We start from the raw sequence: 17,222 nt of genomic DNA, 5'->3' as shown, positions 1-17,222 counted from the left end.
CTCATTAGTGTCGTGGGGCACAGTCATAAAGGGACGAAGGGCACAGTTGGCTAGTGAGTGCAGCTGTACAGGGCTAGGGGTCCAGAGCTGGCTGCAGGAAAATGGGACTTTGAAGACGGGTCCTAGTAGGTGGATTGAGGCTAGTAGCCTCAGTTATAAGAAAGGGGCCAAACCTGAAGCAGAAGACCCAACAACTCGGTGCCCAGGGGTGCAGCATGAAGGGGGTGGGCCAGAAGGCCTGGTGCCATAGTGAGCACAAAAGGAGGGCCATGGGCCCAGAGAGTATTAGGCAGCTAGAGCCTCAGAGTCAACCCCTACCTCGTGGGTTTAGGCTGGTAGGCTGAGCAAGGGAAAAATGGGGGTGAGAAGCCCATGGTGGCTGAGAACCCCAATACAGAAGTACAAACAACATCTGTGAGGCATGGGGCACATGTGGGGATGGTTGGAGCATGCAAGGACAGCCCTAGTCATCGGGGCATACAATAGGTAGTCTCCTGCTTGTAAGAACAACTAAACAATATTTACATCAAGACATGGCAGGAAAGTAAAGGCAGGATACAGGAGCGAAGTATTAAAGGACTTCAAGGGTGCCCCTCACAGGTCGCTAGAATGCTGCTGGGGATGGCAACCTGTTACCGATGCCTAGAAGGGGAGGCTTCAAGGGTCAATGTTATTTTAAACTTTACTAATATCTGGAAAAAGAAACAAACAAAACACTTAATTGAATTTCCAGATGACACTAGATTCATGTGCTCCCACTCTAGAGGCATGATAGATGATGATCCTATTTTTCAGGTCTGGTACCACCAGCTCTAGGCATGAGCCTTCAAATTCCACATGCTCTCTGTGTTGGATACTATTGAATGACATTGACTTCCTGCATGGAGAACAGATAACTAAAAGGGGATCACTTACTTTCAAGACAAGTGTAATTTTAAGGCTTCTGAAAGGCGTTATCATTATCAAATCGGGTTCTTTTCTAGGGTGTGTGTATGGGGGTGTGTATTTAAGGGAAGAGGTATGGTCTACATTTTTAATTCTTCAACTTTAGGAAACTCCAGTTTCTGGTTATGATTAAGTACCTTCTGGGGGTGGGTAGATGGGGGCATGGCATGTCCTCTCTCATCTCTATCCCAAGAGGTTCATGCTTCTTTGATTAACAGCCTTGACATTCTCTCTATTATTGGATGGCATTGCTAAATTAGGAACATAAATGAAGACAAGAAATGGCATATATGAAATGAATGAAGCTTGAAATGCAGGCAGGATAGTCATCTGGTAAAAACATGATCATAGTCACCCCACAGGCACAGGGGTTTCAGTCTCAAAGATTGGATTGAACCAAGACTGAACATCACATTTGGGTTCAGGAAGGAATTTTACCCCATGGTGACATTGGTATGGACTGTGGAAACTTTTGCCTGCCTCATAATTTGGGGGCATGGCCCACTTCCATGGATCTTTTGACCATATTTTGATAGCTGTTGCAGTGGCATGACACTGACTGCCTTTGTCCCCCTGCTTTACCTGTGGCTGGCTAGGGTGCTATGCCTTGTAGTTGTGTGATTGGGTTGACTCTGTAGTCTCAGTAATAGAGGAGATGAGGATTTGTATGGGATGGTTTGATTAGGGATGATCTTGCCTCAGGCAGTAGGTTGGACTAAATGACCTCCAGAGGTCCCTTTCAGCCTTACTTTTCTATGATTCTATGAAGACAAAACTGAAGATTAATACAAAAGGGTTATTTTAAAAGGTATATAATGAGGAACACACACTTATTTGGGGAGGGGGGAGCTGCTTTTGCTATTTTGAAATCTGTCTTTAGAATTTTATGTAGTAACTGTAATGTTATATGGATAATGATTCTCCAGTGTGCCAATGTTTACAAAGAAAAAATGAGTTAAAATACCCTTATTGTTAAATATTTCAGGATTAATTGAAAGCAAACTGAACTGACTGAATGCAAGGATCATTCGTTTTGGTTTTCTTTTGTCTCATGATACTAAATTGAGCTGAGTAAAAATGAAGCCCAACACAAATAAGCTGAATTTCTTGGAGGAGCACAAAAATAGCCTAATGCAGAGGGAGGAGGGAGGTGATTCCAGCAGTGCTAAAAATGAGGAAAGCACTAATGTAGAACAGCCACCAGTATTTTTACTAGCATATTGTATACATATGTTCTGAACAGTGAGATAATGCAATGGTAAAAATGCTGGTTCCTGGACAATACTACTGCCACTAGCACTTATGGTACTTAGTGTAGTGTGCTGCCACAAGGAGTAGGAAAGGTTATATCCCTAAAATACCCTAAAAACCCAATCCTGAGGGGTGTGGGAGACGGGGAAGGAGGGGGAATAATCACTGTGTTAGAGAACTTGCCTACCCATGTCATGACATAATTTGGTTTTGTGTAGCCCAGACTAAATCATTTGCTAGCAATGCTTTGGGAAGCATGCAGTAGTTTTGGCAGACTATACAGGGGGCTTAACATGATTAGAACTGAAGCTGGTTAGGAATTTTCAGTTGAAATAATTTTCTGATGGTGTCTAAAAACTGTCATTTTTCCATGTGGAAAATTAAGATTTTGCCATAATTCCCCACCTCCAATTTTCAGACAGAAAAACCAAAATGAAATTTGTCATGTCACCGGAATCAAATAACGTATTTCCTCTTTTTTATTTTAAATAAAACCCAAATGTTTCTTTTTGAATCAGTTCAATAAAATGTGAAACCACATTTCCCTACCAATATTTCTGAAGTTCCCTCCTAAGGGCTGAATTCTCTAGTCGAGAGCACGATTCAGCAACCTAACACCTAAGGACTGGATCCGGTCTGGGATGCTGTGAGCCAGCCGCCCCCTCTGCAGCACCCTTCTCTACAGCCCTCATTTCTGATTTGTCATGCTTACACTTACCACACTGCTGAATATCTGCAACAAGGGTAAGTGCAAAGAGCTTGAACACTTCAGGGAGATTTGTGCAGGGGTCTGGCTTGCAAACTCCAGCCCACAGCAACAAAAGGTTGCTGACCCCCTTTCTTAGACATTAATATCTGAGCTAGGTAAGACAGGGCATGGGTTGGACTGAGCAGGGTAGAATTTTTACCCACCCAACCAGACCCATGCCCCAGATCTGGCTGAGTGGGGAAAAGCCCCACTTCCCCTGCTCAGCCAGACCTGTGCCCTGGGTCTGGCTAAGCAGGAAACCTTGATTTCTCCACCTATGAAGAGGCAACTTGAGATTCCCTGTGGTGCCTCTCTGTAGATGGGGAAAGCGGGAAAGTATTTTGGGACTTTGAGGGCTCCAACAGCCTTCAGAATCCCTGCCCAAGATGGCAGGAGAGTGCAAGCAGCTCAGGTTACTTGCACTCTTCTGCCACAGAAGTAATAAATGTCCACCCCAATAAATTGGTAGAATCTATTACCACCTTTTATGATGCCACTGATTTTCCTTTCAGGTGGAGCGACAAAGGGTATCAACATCTATTTGCTCAGCATTTGTGCCACAATATGGTGGCACAAGTGAGACATCAGATGATGTCTGTTTCCACCCTCTCTGTTGAGCTTCTTTAGAGCCATAGACCCTGGAATCCCTGGGGGTTTCTGGCCACAAGCCAGTCCATGTAGCGAGTGTTCTTGAGCCACAGACTGTTGAAGTCTGCTAAGGAGAAAGGCTAGTGAACTGACAGGAAGCCAGACAGGTTTTGAAACCTGTTTTGCTTTGCTGAAGGAGTTAAAATTGAATAGTCTCAGTGGTATGTTTTGATTTTGATGAATCAACAAATTCCAGTGGAAAAAAAACCCCTCTTATCGGAAGCTTTCTGACCAAATCTACTAGTTGCCTAGTGTAGGAATATTCTCTCTCTAATTTCTATGAAGCTAAAATGCTTTAGAAGTAGATTGGTGGTTTTGAAAGTTAAACAATGGGGGTCACATTCTAGGTTCAGTTACAGTCCCAGTGAAATCAGTGAGATTGCCTGGGTGCAATTGAGGGCAGAGTCTGGCCAGCAATCAGATGCCTTTATGCATTTGTTTTGTTTGGGCCTGATTCTTCTGTTGGAGTTACTCATGTAAAACCTGTATAACTGGGGCAGAGTCAATCATTTCTCAACTTGTACCAGATCCATATAGCAAGATAAAGAAATAAAACTACTAGGGCCCAAGCAAACAAATCAGATATGCTTAATGAAACTATTAAAGACTGAAAAGTTGTCAACTTAATTTAGAACAGATGAGGAGAATGAATAGACAAAAGCAAAGCAAAGCAAACAGGAAATGGTAAAGAATTCAAGGAGAGAAAGGAAAGTAAATCAGAGAAACAATATTAGAATAGACTTAAAAAAAAAAAGTCAACATCTCCCCAAAACACAGCCTCCTCAGAGGGAAACCTCTCCCTGACCTAGCAGATGTTGAAGGCAGCTTTGGCTTTCCAGAGCTGGATTTAACTCCATCAACTTTTTTGTAAAAACATATTACTCCTCTTATTTTTATTTTAGAACCCATCGTTGTCACTTTTTCAGTTGAGAAAAACATAGTTCTCCAGTACTTAAAACTTCAGGTAAAGGCATTACACTTTTACCAGTATACTTGATTGGAAACTGGTTTGTACCTATAACAGAACTGAAGTCCAGCACATATAGGCTGGTTTAAAAATGTTGGTGTCACAACCCAAAGTTGTGATTTTCTTGTTTGTGTGTGCTTTGGCATCGCTAAATTGTGTTCCCGCTAAATTGCAGCTCTTTTGCATGGTGGAGTGTTCTGTTGCAATTAAGAACCCGCGTGCAGGAGTTTTTTTCCCGCCAGTTTTGTAGCCTTCTTTGCATCGTGCATTTCTTTTGCATTATGGTGATGCACGGTACAAAGAAGTTCCCGCCATTTGTATTAAGATTTCCGCCACATTATTGGCCAATCTTAATATAGGCACACGTGGCGGCTATCCTTAAGAGGGCAACAGAGGTTTAATCTGTTGAACCCACGGAGCTTCAACAACTCCGTGGGACCTAATTTCCGAACCCTCGGAGCCTTAACAACTCCGAGGCACATAACATCTAGCCTCTCCCCGTCGCCGACCGCAATCCTAGACGTATCCCTATCCTATGGACCCAATTGTCGAACCCACGGAGTCTTAACAGCTCCGGGGGACCTGGGAACTGAGTAACCCACGGAGATACAGCTGCTCCGTGAGAGAGAATTGTTAAACACGCGGAGCTTAAACCACTCCGGGGTCAAGGAACCAAGTCTATCAGAGTCCTCCACCGAGAACTCAAGCGGAGCTGTGCCTGGAAAGCTGACCAGCCTACACCGTGACCACCTTGGGTGTAAGTAAATAATCTTTTCAATCAACCATTACGCCTCCGTGACTGATTCTAGCTCGAGCGTACCATACCACGCCGCGGTTTTCTCCGGCCCCGCGTGCCCGGGCTGCTGGCCACAGCCTGTGTGCACAAAGACGGGCCCGACTCGCCCCCGAGATCGGGAGCCGGCCTGCACAGTTGAAACTCAGTCTAAGATCCCCACCCCCACCCCGGCAAATGTGTATTCTGTTGGCTACCAATCTAAACTATGCTGCTTCCAGAAAAGCGCATAACTTAGATCGATTCTGCCTTGAACTTTTTGAATGTCTGTACCTAGCCCAGATACCAATTTCAACACACAGAAATTACCTATCTGCACAAAATGGTCATCTCTGTCCAGATTGCCTATTGAGGGGCTTTTGAATTTACATATTAATCCAGGGGTTTAGCTGTAATACCCTGACAAGAGAAGGTGAAAGCAGGGACAAGACTTGATAGGGAAGTGTGGTGAGATGTATGCCATTTCTCTCTCAAAGCCCCAGTCCCGTTGAAGATTCTCACTGCATCCTTTGCACCAAATGCCTAGTACACAGCACGCTCTGCATTACAACAGACAGGTAGATCCATTCTTGACACACAAACAATGCACTGTACATACCTTTCCATTTTCGTCCTTCTCATGACCATGGTGAGTCTAGACTCCTTGCTAAGACAAAGGTAAGACGTTCTTTGAAATGCTACTTGGGGGATTTCTGGGTGCTAAAGATACCCACCACATATAGCCAGCAGAAATAGGAACTCAGTTTTTTACAATGGGTTTATAAAATATAACTCCTTTATGTGGATCTGTATTGATTCTGTGCATGGGATTTTCAGGAGCACTTCATGTTGACCTAACTGGCCTCACTGCTGCCAAGAGTAGCATTCCCATTGACACCAAAGGGAGCAGAGTTAGGCCACTACTATGTGTTTCTGAAAAATCACCCCAAGTTTGCTGGAGTCTAGGACCACTGAATTCCTAAACTGGTTAGAGCAGCCTTCTTAGCAGTATCATCAGATTGGTGCCAAAGACATTTTACATACAGTTCTCCTTTCAGTTCGTACAGGTTTACAATTGATGGTGTCATTAGGAACTTTTTATGGGCACTGAAAATTCAAGTACATTTTGAACCTCACTTGTTGACCGATTTTGAGAATTTTCAATTTTCATATACATCTCATGGGATAAAAAGCTTCTTGTTTCTTCAAAAATGAACTTTCTTGACTATGACCATAGGAGAAGTTTCAACTTAGGACAAATACTTGATTTCATTAGAAAAAAAATGAAGAATGAAGTACAAGAAACAACAAATATACAGGTGGTAAGATGACCTGAAATTTAGCGCTTGTAATTTGTTAATACTTTTTTATTGTAAATCATTATTTGACTTCACTCCCGCAGGGTCTAAAAACTAAAAATGCTAGTTACCAGGAGTGGGCTTAACTTCTACACTTCCAGACAGAATCTCTTTAAGTGGAGCAAAAACATCACTAAGATTCAAGATCATCTCATTTAATCTCTAGCAGAATGGTTGAAGTGTTGCTTGCCAGCATTTCAGTAATAGACCGCTATGTTTACACTGTAGATTTTCTGTCTTAAAACAGAGTATAAATATTTCTAGTTCCTCCTCATGCATGTCAGTATAATTCACCTAGTTTGCCTATAAGTGTCATATGGGGACTGAATATTCAGTAGGGAACTGAATGTAAAGTGAAAGCATAGGGCGGCTCTTGAATATGTTCAGGAAGCTCATTGCATGCATAGCTGACAGAAAAAACCATGGCAGGAGAATATTTGTGAGAGAAGTTAACAGGCCAGCACTTGAGGCTTGCCTGAATGGCTGGAGGAAGACTAGTTATCCAGAGTTTTGGAAGTTACAGACAGAAGCTTACCTTTGGTGCAACGGAGAAGAAGCCAGAGGATTAATTCAGAGAGAGGGGCAATGACTTGACGAAAATAAACAAGAGGTATTTTAGTGGCATTGTTTGTGTCATCTAGAAGGGAGATTAGGAGGATGCTAGGAAGGCCAGAGGAGAGGAGGTAAAAAGTAACAAAATATACTCTTCCAATGTGAAAGACAACAAAATTTGCTTTCACACAAGCATACACTTGCACATGCAGATGCCTTCAGTTTACTCCCCAAATCCCATATGGATTGAAAAATTGGACGAAAGGCAGTAAGCAAAGAGCAATGACCAGAACCGGATCCAGGATTCTGCAAAGCGGCTGTGTGGGAACTGTGAGCAGCACTGCAGGGTTGGCTGCACCCTCCACTCCCAGCTTTCTCTACAACCCGCAGTGGGGCAGACTGTGCCATGGGACCAGCAGTAGGGGACTTTTTTAAGTCCCCAAAGCAGATAAGAATTCCTTCCCCCTTCTCTGCAAAGAGGCAAGTCCCCTTTCTCTCCCCACCCCGCTTCCTCTCCTTCCTCCACCTGCCATTATTCCCATTGTCTTGGGGTGAGCAGAACTCCATAGCTACTCCAGCTAGGTTGTGTGGGGGCCAGGTTTAACCTGGGATGACAGCTGTGGTGGGGAGCAGTGTTGCTCCTTCCAGCATCTGCTCCTGGGCTGGTGAGAAACACCCAGGGGACCAGGCAGAGAGAGGAAACCTAGCTACCTACTGTTGCTGCCACTGTCCCAGGCTGAGCCCAATCCTTTCGCAGCCCAACACAACAGGAGCTCCCCTTGCTCCAGGACAGTGGTAACAACAGTGGTGACAGGTGGGGGAGGGCAGAATGGGAGGGATGGAATGTGCCAATGTGCCTCTGAGCATGGAAAAGAAGAGAAGGGGGGAATTCTTACCTTCTTTTGGGACTTAGAAAAAGTCCCTGACTGCTGTTCTTGCTATGTGGACAAAAAAAGGATGCAACCACACCACTGCACCCCCTATGGATCTGCCTCTGGCAAAGGCAGAGTATCAAGACATAGGTGGTATCTACTGGAGAACTATAGGCATCAAAGTTAAACCCAATCTTGTTTACTATTTTTATTAAACAATTTGAAAGAGGCGTGGTTAAACTACATGCAATTACATTTTCAGAAGATACTCAAGTGAGACACATTGCAAACATTGCTGAAGACAGGAAAATAAATACACCAAGGGACAGAGACAAGTTAGAAAAATGGACAGAAAATACGAGATTCAGTATGGAAAAATCTAAGCTAATTCCTCTGAGGAAAATTAATGAGAAAGGCATTTAACTAGGAAGGAAAATGCTGGAAAGCAGCAATGCTGAAAGAGATCTAAGCATGACTCGGAACAGTTAATTAGATATGAATTTATCATAGGCTATGACAGCATTAGGCAAAAAAACTGGTGCAATTATGGTTGGCATGTGCAGAAATAAGATATCACTGAGCTGAGAGCTGAAAGAAGTGTATTGCCTCTGGCACACCTCTAGGAGTACCTTCAGTTTAGGGCACCTCAGTGCCAAAAGGATGTAGACTGATTGGAGGGACTTCAGAGAAGATCAACAAGTATGATTAAGAGGCTGGAAGGAATGACTTAAGGAACAATTAAATACATACTGTAGAAGTGAGCCAAAAGAATGACTTAAGTGGGGTTAACAAAGGGAGATAACCAGAGTCGAATTTCAGAGAGTTAGGAACTCCAAGTATAGAGGGGAGCTGCAGGAAGGTAGAACTAGGAGAAAGGGCAAATATAAGCGTATAGCAAGATTAAAAACCCTGCTTTACCCTGGGTGCATTTACATATAAAATTAGCATGGCTGAATAAACTCTGGCACAGGTCACACTGGAGTTTATTGCTCCTGGGTGCTGCATTTGCACATGCACCTGGGACCATAGCACATTGAACTAGGGCAGAGCAGCCCCAGCTGGCAGGGGGTCCTGGGCAGGGGTCAGCCTGCTAGCCCAGGGCTGTTCTGACTCAACTCAGTGTGCTGTGGAGCAGGTAGCTGGGGCACAAGGGTGCTACAGTGCAGGGCTAGCCAGAAGACAGCCCCTGCACTGTAGCACCCCATGTGCCTCAGCTAGCCCCGTCAGCGTCTACAATGTGTTGCATTGAAGTCAATACCTCCGCCATAGGATAGTACTTGTGTCTCGCAGTACTGTCCTACAGTGTAGATAATTAGTTTACTGTGGCCTAATGGCACTGCACATGTAGACACTGACGTTTTACTGTGGAGCTAATTAGTCAGTTCCATAGTAAACATTCCATTTTTCCAAACAGAGGTCACATGCACACACACGCACACATGCACACACTCCCTTCCCCTCTCTCACTTGCTCAATAAATATACCTTGCACAGGTGCACACACTTATACACAACATTTCTAGAATACTAGATCATATGTGCCTCCCTGCCTAACTACTTTCTTGTCCACAGGTCCAGTTTCATGCTTGGTGAGGTTTGTGTTGGTCCAGGTGCCTTGCTCCCTGATTCTTAATTGTTTTCTATTCTCCAGTAAAGTTTCTTGTGTATAGCTTATGCCATAGTTGGTGGTAGGGAGGAGGGGAGGGAAGGGGGCCGGCTGTGGGGACCCCTCCATGCTTGCTTTTAGATTTCATCAACATCTCTCTGAAACATGCCTTTTGTTCCTTCTCTCTGGATACCCTTTTCTTCTGCTCAGCTGACTATAAAGTGTTTATTTTTATTCTCAGGAGCATGCTATTTTTACCTCAATCATGCCAAGTTCATCAAAGATCTCAGTATCTAGTGGTATTGCAAGTTTATCTCAAGGATAGTACGTTGGTAACAATGATTAAATATCTCCAGTCGATTTATGAGGCATTGTTATGAGGTCCATATTTCACAGATGAAAGCCTGGAGGATAACATCTGATCTTGGTTTAAAACTGAATTCACATGCATTCTAAATCCTGGCTCTGAACAAAATACGGGTTGGGCTAGTCTTGTGTTTTTGCTTGTTCACCTCTTATTAATGGAAAGATCACTGGAGAGCATACTGTGTTATAATGTCTGTGGCTACAGAGTTATTCAGTAATGCCCACTGGGCTTCAAATTCATGCCCTACATTAAGATGAATTAACTTTCAGGTGTAGACAAGCCCTTAGGTATATGTCTTGTTTAAGGGTTTTGCTCCTGTTATAGCTGAAGCTAACAGAAAGTCATTTAACTTGACTGTTTCAAAAGATTTTAGTTAATTAACTAAAATATTTAAAAACACTAATCTAGATGCTGAGCAAGTGTATGATATAATTTAGGGTTTATCCTAGCAACAAATTAATTTCATAGACATTAATTTAGTGGCCATGGATTAATAATGCAAAATCTGCTATCTAAACCAACTTGTAGTAGAAAAATTTATTGTTAAAAGGTGTGAACAAGCAGCTGGTAGCTGGCACATTATTGCTGTCTGGCTTAAAGGGATGATTAGAACAAAGTACTTACTTAAGCACAGAAACCATTTACAGTGTTTTGAAGACTACCCAGCAAATCACTCAACAGAATGGAGTTCTCATTCAAGATCGTTTCTGTCACCAGTTTTTGTTCTCATTTGTAGCAGGTGACCTGGATGGGACCTTTTTAAAACAACTTGTGTACTCCTTACCTAGCTGAGTAGTGGCTTTCTTGTTAGTTGCCACAAAATATAGGCAGACTTAGGGTTACACATGCACTCTTGCTACCCAGTACTGCCTAATGGACATACATGAAATTAATTTCCCTCTCTTCTCAACATTTTGAGATGGGATCAGTAGAATAGTGTTCATGAGATCCAGATGATAACCAAATAGTCTTAGTTTGTACAAGTATGCACATCCTCATCCAGCCAAACATCCCAACCCCTCCATTTACAGCTCATACCATACACATCTCTCCAAATCAGTCTTACTAGGCCTGATAGCAAAAGGCCCAATATATGTACATTTGTGGGGTGAACTGGAGGTGAGGGGGGGGGGGTAACAGTGCAAGAAATGATCCTTATGAGATCCTCTAGGATCTGTGATACCTCAGAAAGGAGATGGAGGACCCAGAGCCCTCAATTCACCCTTCAACTACAGCAGCCTAAGTTAGCTTGTCAGAGAAAAGAGCCTGTTTATATCCTCATGGATGATGTACTGAAATACAAGATTACATGGGCCTTCTCAAAGCCAGCATTGCTCCACACTACTCCATTTACACAAGGCTGTAGGTAAATCTCAAAGTGTAGCATCCTGTACTTCTCTTCCAGCACACACATTCTCTACCTCCTAACTACACTCACATACATATGCACTGCCTAGCTCTGCACACATCCCACCCCTTCCCTCCCACAAATGCCCCTACCACCCCCTCCTCACAGTCTACACTGATAGATGTGAAACCATAGGCAGATATTTGCCACAAAAAACACTTCCCACAGCCCTCCCTTTAAACTTTTTTATATAAGTTACCACCTACTCATGGGTTTCCTTTAAAATTGAGAAAAGTAACACATATATCCCCAACTCCTCACAAATATGAGCATCTTTCTCAACATCTTTTGCCGATATAGATTTCAATAGCTTTGTCATGAATTTCTGTGTCCTTAACACCAACGCCCAAACCTTTTTCACCTAAATATTTGCCTGGCCTTCTACACTTTTCCCAACCCCCATCTCTGCAAATCCAATCTCTTTCCTTCCCTTCCAGACAGCATATGGATTTGTACTGTGTGAAGTGTAGGAATTTGATAGGCTGTAGGCTTAGCTAGCAACAAGGTGAGTTGTCATTCTTTTTTCACCTGGCAAGGAGTTCCACTTTGTTGTCTGTGAAGTCACTCTCCTGTGGTCAAGAGTCTCCCCCTACTGGTTAAGTACTGCATAGTTCCAATGGCATATAGCTATCATTAAAGCTGGTGATCCCACAAAGAAGAATATCTCCCAGGTAGCCAAGACCAGTCCCACATGCAAAGTTGAAAAGACTTGGACTGGACTTGGAGAAGGTAGTAAATTGGGATATTCTGCTGCTGAGCTGTCCTGGATTACCTAGGGTTTTTGCATGGATGTGAAGCTTAATTCCTAACTATAGTAGGCCGGTTCTCAGCCAATGTAAATCACTGCAAGGCTCCATTGACTTACACTAGCTGAGGTCCTTGCTCTCACTGGCTTGAATATTGTGAGCCTAGATCTTGTGAACAAGCAGATCACAGCAACCTGAGGAAGGGAGCTTTTTTCAAAAGCTTATCAAACCTCTTTCCCAAATATACACTTGGTCCAATAAAAGATACCACAAAAAAACAACAACGACCCGTGTCACTTGTGCAGATCACATTACCCACATCTGAGTCTAATGGAATTGGGTACAATCTTCTGACTGGCTGCAGAGAGAAGTAGGCACTTTTCCCCTATTGCTGTCTGGCTCTCCAAATGTAGCGCAGTACCTAAGGAGACCCTAAGGTTGCACACCAACAGAGCAATTTGAGAACAGATGCCTTTATTGGATATGCAGGGGGTATTTTGTTTGTTAGTTTGTTTATGAGACAAGTTCTTTAATGTGTTCTTCTTGCCACCAGCATCACCTCAGTCTTAAACTTGTCCAGGCAGCCAGCTGCCCTTCATTTAGGAGCTGATCTCAACAAAGCATTCAGGGATAGATCATGATGTTTCACCTTTGATTCAATTTACTGTATCTTTATATCCAATGTCCTTCTCTACTCTAATCCTAATTCCACCAGTATACAAGAGCACATAAAATGTCCTGTGCTTTCTCCATTCACACATCAGCCCATATTCCTGTTTAGCCATCTCGTCTTCCTTCACCCCCAAAACACATTTGTACACTGTTGCTCACGCACATTTTTTAATCAGATACAATCTACTGTCACTGTATTGTACACAGTAGCCTTCTTATTGGAAGATAAGACATCAGCACCCCTTCCCACAGCATCCATATGCTTTTGCACACAACTCATCTACTCCTGCCTTTCCATGCAAATTTATCTTCCTCTCCGGCACCAGAAAGTAGTTCCCAGCACAAACTTCTCTCTCTCTGCCAAAAACTGAAACACAATCCTCACACATACATCTACTCTTAACCCAGTCTACAAGCAGTAGATACCTATTGCCTATCACCCTTATCCATGGCTCTCCTGCATTCAGCAACCCATTCCATAGACTTTCCCCAAACCAAAAACAGACACCACCAAAACGGCCATGCATGCACATATAGCTTCCTTTATCCTCCCACAGCATCCTCTACCTCTACAGCCAAATAGATTCCCAGAATTTACCCTTACTCCCTGGTATTCATGATCTCATGCACTTATTCTTCCCCAGAAAGCTTCTCCCTGTTCTTTCATCCTGATCACCTCCTCCACCTCTCTTCAGCACACAACTCTTACACTTCTTCGAGAAGCCTGTACTTTCACTCACAAATAGTCATAATGCTCCCCATGTGCAGGCCATTACCTGTCATCTACTTTCCACACTTTCTCCTACACCCAACTTTTACCTGCCCTAAGGTCCCCTTGCCACTCAGTCAACTACTTTCAAAGTCCTTTCACATGTGGAACGTCCCCATATATCATCACTCCTCTTACCCTCCAGTGGTAACATTTATATGATTTTACATGGGGCACGAAGGCAATCTGTACTCTATATATGTGCCTTCTCTTTCTTTTATGCACCCCATGTCTTTGCTTCATGTTTATGCTCTTCATATTCCACTTTTTGCTACCCATATATTTCTCAGACTCCACATCTTTGTATTTCCTTTCACACTCCCTCTGGCCTACGTAACCCCTGTTATCTCACATACTCATTTTACATTCATTATGTCACCCTTCACAACTAAAAACTGTCTTCTTAGGCAACTTCCTTGATCCTTCCCTCAGTGCCATACAACATTACTTTTCTTTTCTTCACGCACTTGCCCCTCCTCCCCACACTCTTACAAGCTCCTTTCACCTTTACCTGTCCCCGCTTGCTCCTGCCTCTCCATACACAAGTGCTTTCCCTTGCCTGCTCCACAACAAAACCACAAGTGCCTCATTTAGATGCCGCACATGCATTCCTCAGCAGACTATTTCTGTACCTCTCTCCAAACACACAACCTTTTCTTCTCCTCCCCCAAACACCCTTTGTGACCCTGAATCCATATCTTACACTTCCCCCCCCCCCCCCCCCCACAGCACCTCCCATGCCTCCTTCATAGGCGCCAACAATCACAGGCACCAATAACCTTCACCTTTACCCCTCACCCAGTCCCCAGTCCACACCCTGTTATCCCTCCCATTCATAACTTCATCTATAGTCTCCCAGGCACACTGCTTGTGCCTACAAAGATCTTCCTTCTCATCTACCTGCCACAGGAATACCTATATGCCTCTTTTCCACTTTATACCTGTTCTCAGTACCCAACAACATAGCATCCCCTTCTCCTTCAGCACACCAGTTTCTCCAAAATCCTAACATGCGTCACTTAGTTCCCCCACAAAAAGCCTCTTTTGCATCCTTTACCTCTGTCAATGGCCACCTACTATACCACACTCCTCTCCCTAGCCCTGCTATTATTCCTGCCCCCCCCACGCAGCCCCATTTCCTTATGCGCTCTTTCCCACTCCCACCTTCATACTTAGCCTCTCTTCTCCCCATCCCCTCTCTCACACAGAGCTCTTCATACCAACACATGTAGCCGAGACCAATCTTCATACTACCAGCACCTGGAATCACTAGTTACCTCTCTGCTGCTTTTGTCCATTGTGCCACAAAGCACGGGGATATTTATCATTTTGTTTGAGGTTTTGCAGACACCTTTGTCAGCAAGTCCAGCCCATTACCTTCTTAGACAGAGCAGGTATAGGTACTCTGTCTTTTTTTTCCACGGCATTTTCCTGTAGGTACAGGAGTAAGGCAAACTTCAAACACCATGTGCATTCCTTCTACAGTGGAATTGCACAAACTGAATGCCGCATGCGGTCTGAAAGGTAGTAACTCTTATGAACAGAGTGGACCGTATGTCATGCATCCCTGTCTGTTAAAAAAAAAATCCCCTCTGCTCTTCTCTAAATAACTGGTCTTGCAATAGAGGAACCAGAGAATGCAGTCAGAGCAGCCTATTCGCTCCAAAATACCCATCTCTCTCCATCCTGTATATTTATAGATTAAGCGATAAGACAAACACTAGGCTTTCCCGTTTATTTTAACGAAGGATTAAGAACCGATCGGAAAACTATCTGAACCATTCGAGGACTTTCCCCCCTTGGCTAGCAGCAGTGTGGTGTCTCCAAAAGGACTCCTCAGCTCTAAGCTGCAATTCAGCTGTTTAGATGAGAAACAGCTTTCTATAGTCCTCTCTTTTTGTGCGTGTGTGCGCGTGTTTGTTGCTCATTTGTGTACTGCATTCCTAGAAGGCACTTTCCAAACCCTGGAAATCACCGTGTAAGAACGGGTTTCTGGCTTTACCACTTTCAAGTGGATCTTTTTCACCTAGGCACAGATATGCAGGGAGTCCTTTGCTCTCCAGCCTCTTTTCCAGAGAGCCTAGTGGTTAGGTGGTTGGGAGAGGTGGAGCAGAGTAGCTGGAAAGGGCAGGTTTGCAGTGTCTCGCACACAAGAAAAAAAGAGGAAAAAATCTCCGGTGAAGTTAGTTACCTGAGACAGGCGAAGTCTAGAAACTGGGAATCCTGACTTGGCTTGTCATGGGCTCTAACTTTTCCCCGGGGGCAAGTGTAGTGTGTGGGGAGGCTGGTTCTTGCGTTCCCTGCTCGGGACTCGCAAGCCCTTTTGTTACAGCTCAAGTTGCTGGTTTCCTTCTTTAAAAAAAAAAAAGAAAAAAAATCATAATAATAATACCAAAAAAAAAAAAAAATCAAACCATGAGTCTCCTTTGCTTTCGCCTCTTAAATCGGATCCCTTTAGCACCTCATATTTCTCCTCTGCTGTTTCCCTGCCAGGGACCTGAGCTGCAGTCTGTAGAGCAGAAGGGGAGAGAGGAGCTTTCAGGACCTGGGAGGGAGGGCAGGTTGGGGCAAGGCTGCAAGGCTGGGGGCAGACCCCTGGAAGACCCCCCTCCCCAGCCCTCCTGGCCCGGGACCCTCGCAGAAAACAGCCCCCGTCCCTTACCGTGGTAGGAGTAACCATGGCATCCGTGTGACTGTTTCCAGAGAAGCCGACATGAAGAGAAAGGTGGATGCAAATGCGTTCATTCAAAGTCCCGAAGTTGGTTTGCTGGGGCCGTGCAGAGCCGCGCGATGGGAGGGAGCCTTCCACTCTGAGTCCCGCGAACATAATCTGCGCGATTATAACAAACCCGCTCGGCCAGATGGCTGCGCTCGGCGCCTTAACCCCTTGGGCGCCGCGCCGCGCCGCGCCGCGCCGCGCTGCCTCTCGCCCGCCCGGGACCCTGCCCGGCGCCAGCCTTTCAGGAGCTTGCTTCTGTTTGGTTGGGTTTGGGGGAGGGGGGGGGATTTGCAGGCGGACAAAGCCCCCGAGAAAGATGGTTGTTGTTGTTGGGGTTTTGTGTCCTTCTTTCCCTCCCATGTGTGTTTTTTCCAACCTTTCCCCCCCGTTCTTTTAAAAAGCACCATCGCTTCCCCGATGCTGCAGGCATCTCTGCGCGCCCCTCCTCTTCAGAGGAGCGGGATCAGCACCAGGACGCCTCTGGCAGCATCCCCGCTTGGAGTTGGGGTCGGGGGAGGCAGTCCCAAGCGGCCCCCTCGTCCAGCTGCGGGTCTCAGCAGGGGAGGATTTTATACCCCAAATGTCGGTGCATTTGCACTCCTATGGTCCACCCACCCTCATCTTTCTCCCTCGCCCCTCTCTCTCGCTCTCTCTCTCTCTCTCTCACACACCCCATGTCAAACTATCAACATATGTGGCGATTCTTTCCACACACACACACACACAAACACACACACCCCACCCCTCTGCTCGCTCGCTGTCTCACACACACAAACTGTCAACATGTGTAGCTATTCTTCCCACATTTGCGCGCGCGCACACA

At 44.7% G+C, this 17,222-nt stretch overlaps 1 protein-coding gene across 5 annotated transcripts in view; it reads right to left on the bottom strand.

The window, feature by feature from the left end:
- The window catches only part of NTF3 (neurotrophin 3), a 66,206-nt gene extending 49,464 nt beyond the window's left edge, over positions 1-16,742 (bottom strand). Inside the window, exons 1-2 of one of the 5 annotated variants that reach the window (XM_025210197.1) lie at positions 16,343-16,742; positions 16,142-16,189 (exon numbers count right to left, since the gene is read on the bottom strand). In XM_025210197.1, the coding sequence (XP_025065982.1) occupies positions 16,142-16,189; positions 16,343-16,507 (213 nt within the window). In that variant the 5' untranslated portion in view covers positions 16,508-16,742. Of the gene's footprint in view, positions 1-15,871; positions 16,063-16,094; positions 16,190-16,342 lie in introns of those variants that run through there. The other 4 variants (XM_014522305.2, XM_006028759.3, XM_025210198.1 and 1 more) reach the window with 4 other exon arrangements.
- Positions 16,743-17,222: the final 480 nt, after the last annotated feature.

Source organism: Alligator sinensis, unplaced genomic scaffold (assembly GCF_000455745.1).
Source record: "Alligator sinensis unplaced genomic scaffold, ASM45574v1 scaffold35_1, whole genome shotgun sequence".
Taxonomy (NCBI): domain Eukaryota; kingdom Metazoa; phylum Chordata; order Crocodylia; family Alligatoridae; genus Alligator; species Alligator sinensis.
Note: the sequence above shows the minus strand (reverse complement) of the source record. Positions and strands in the feature narration are given on the sequence as shown.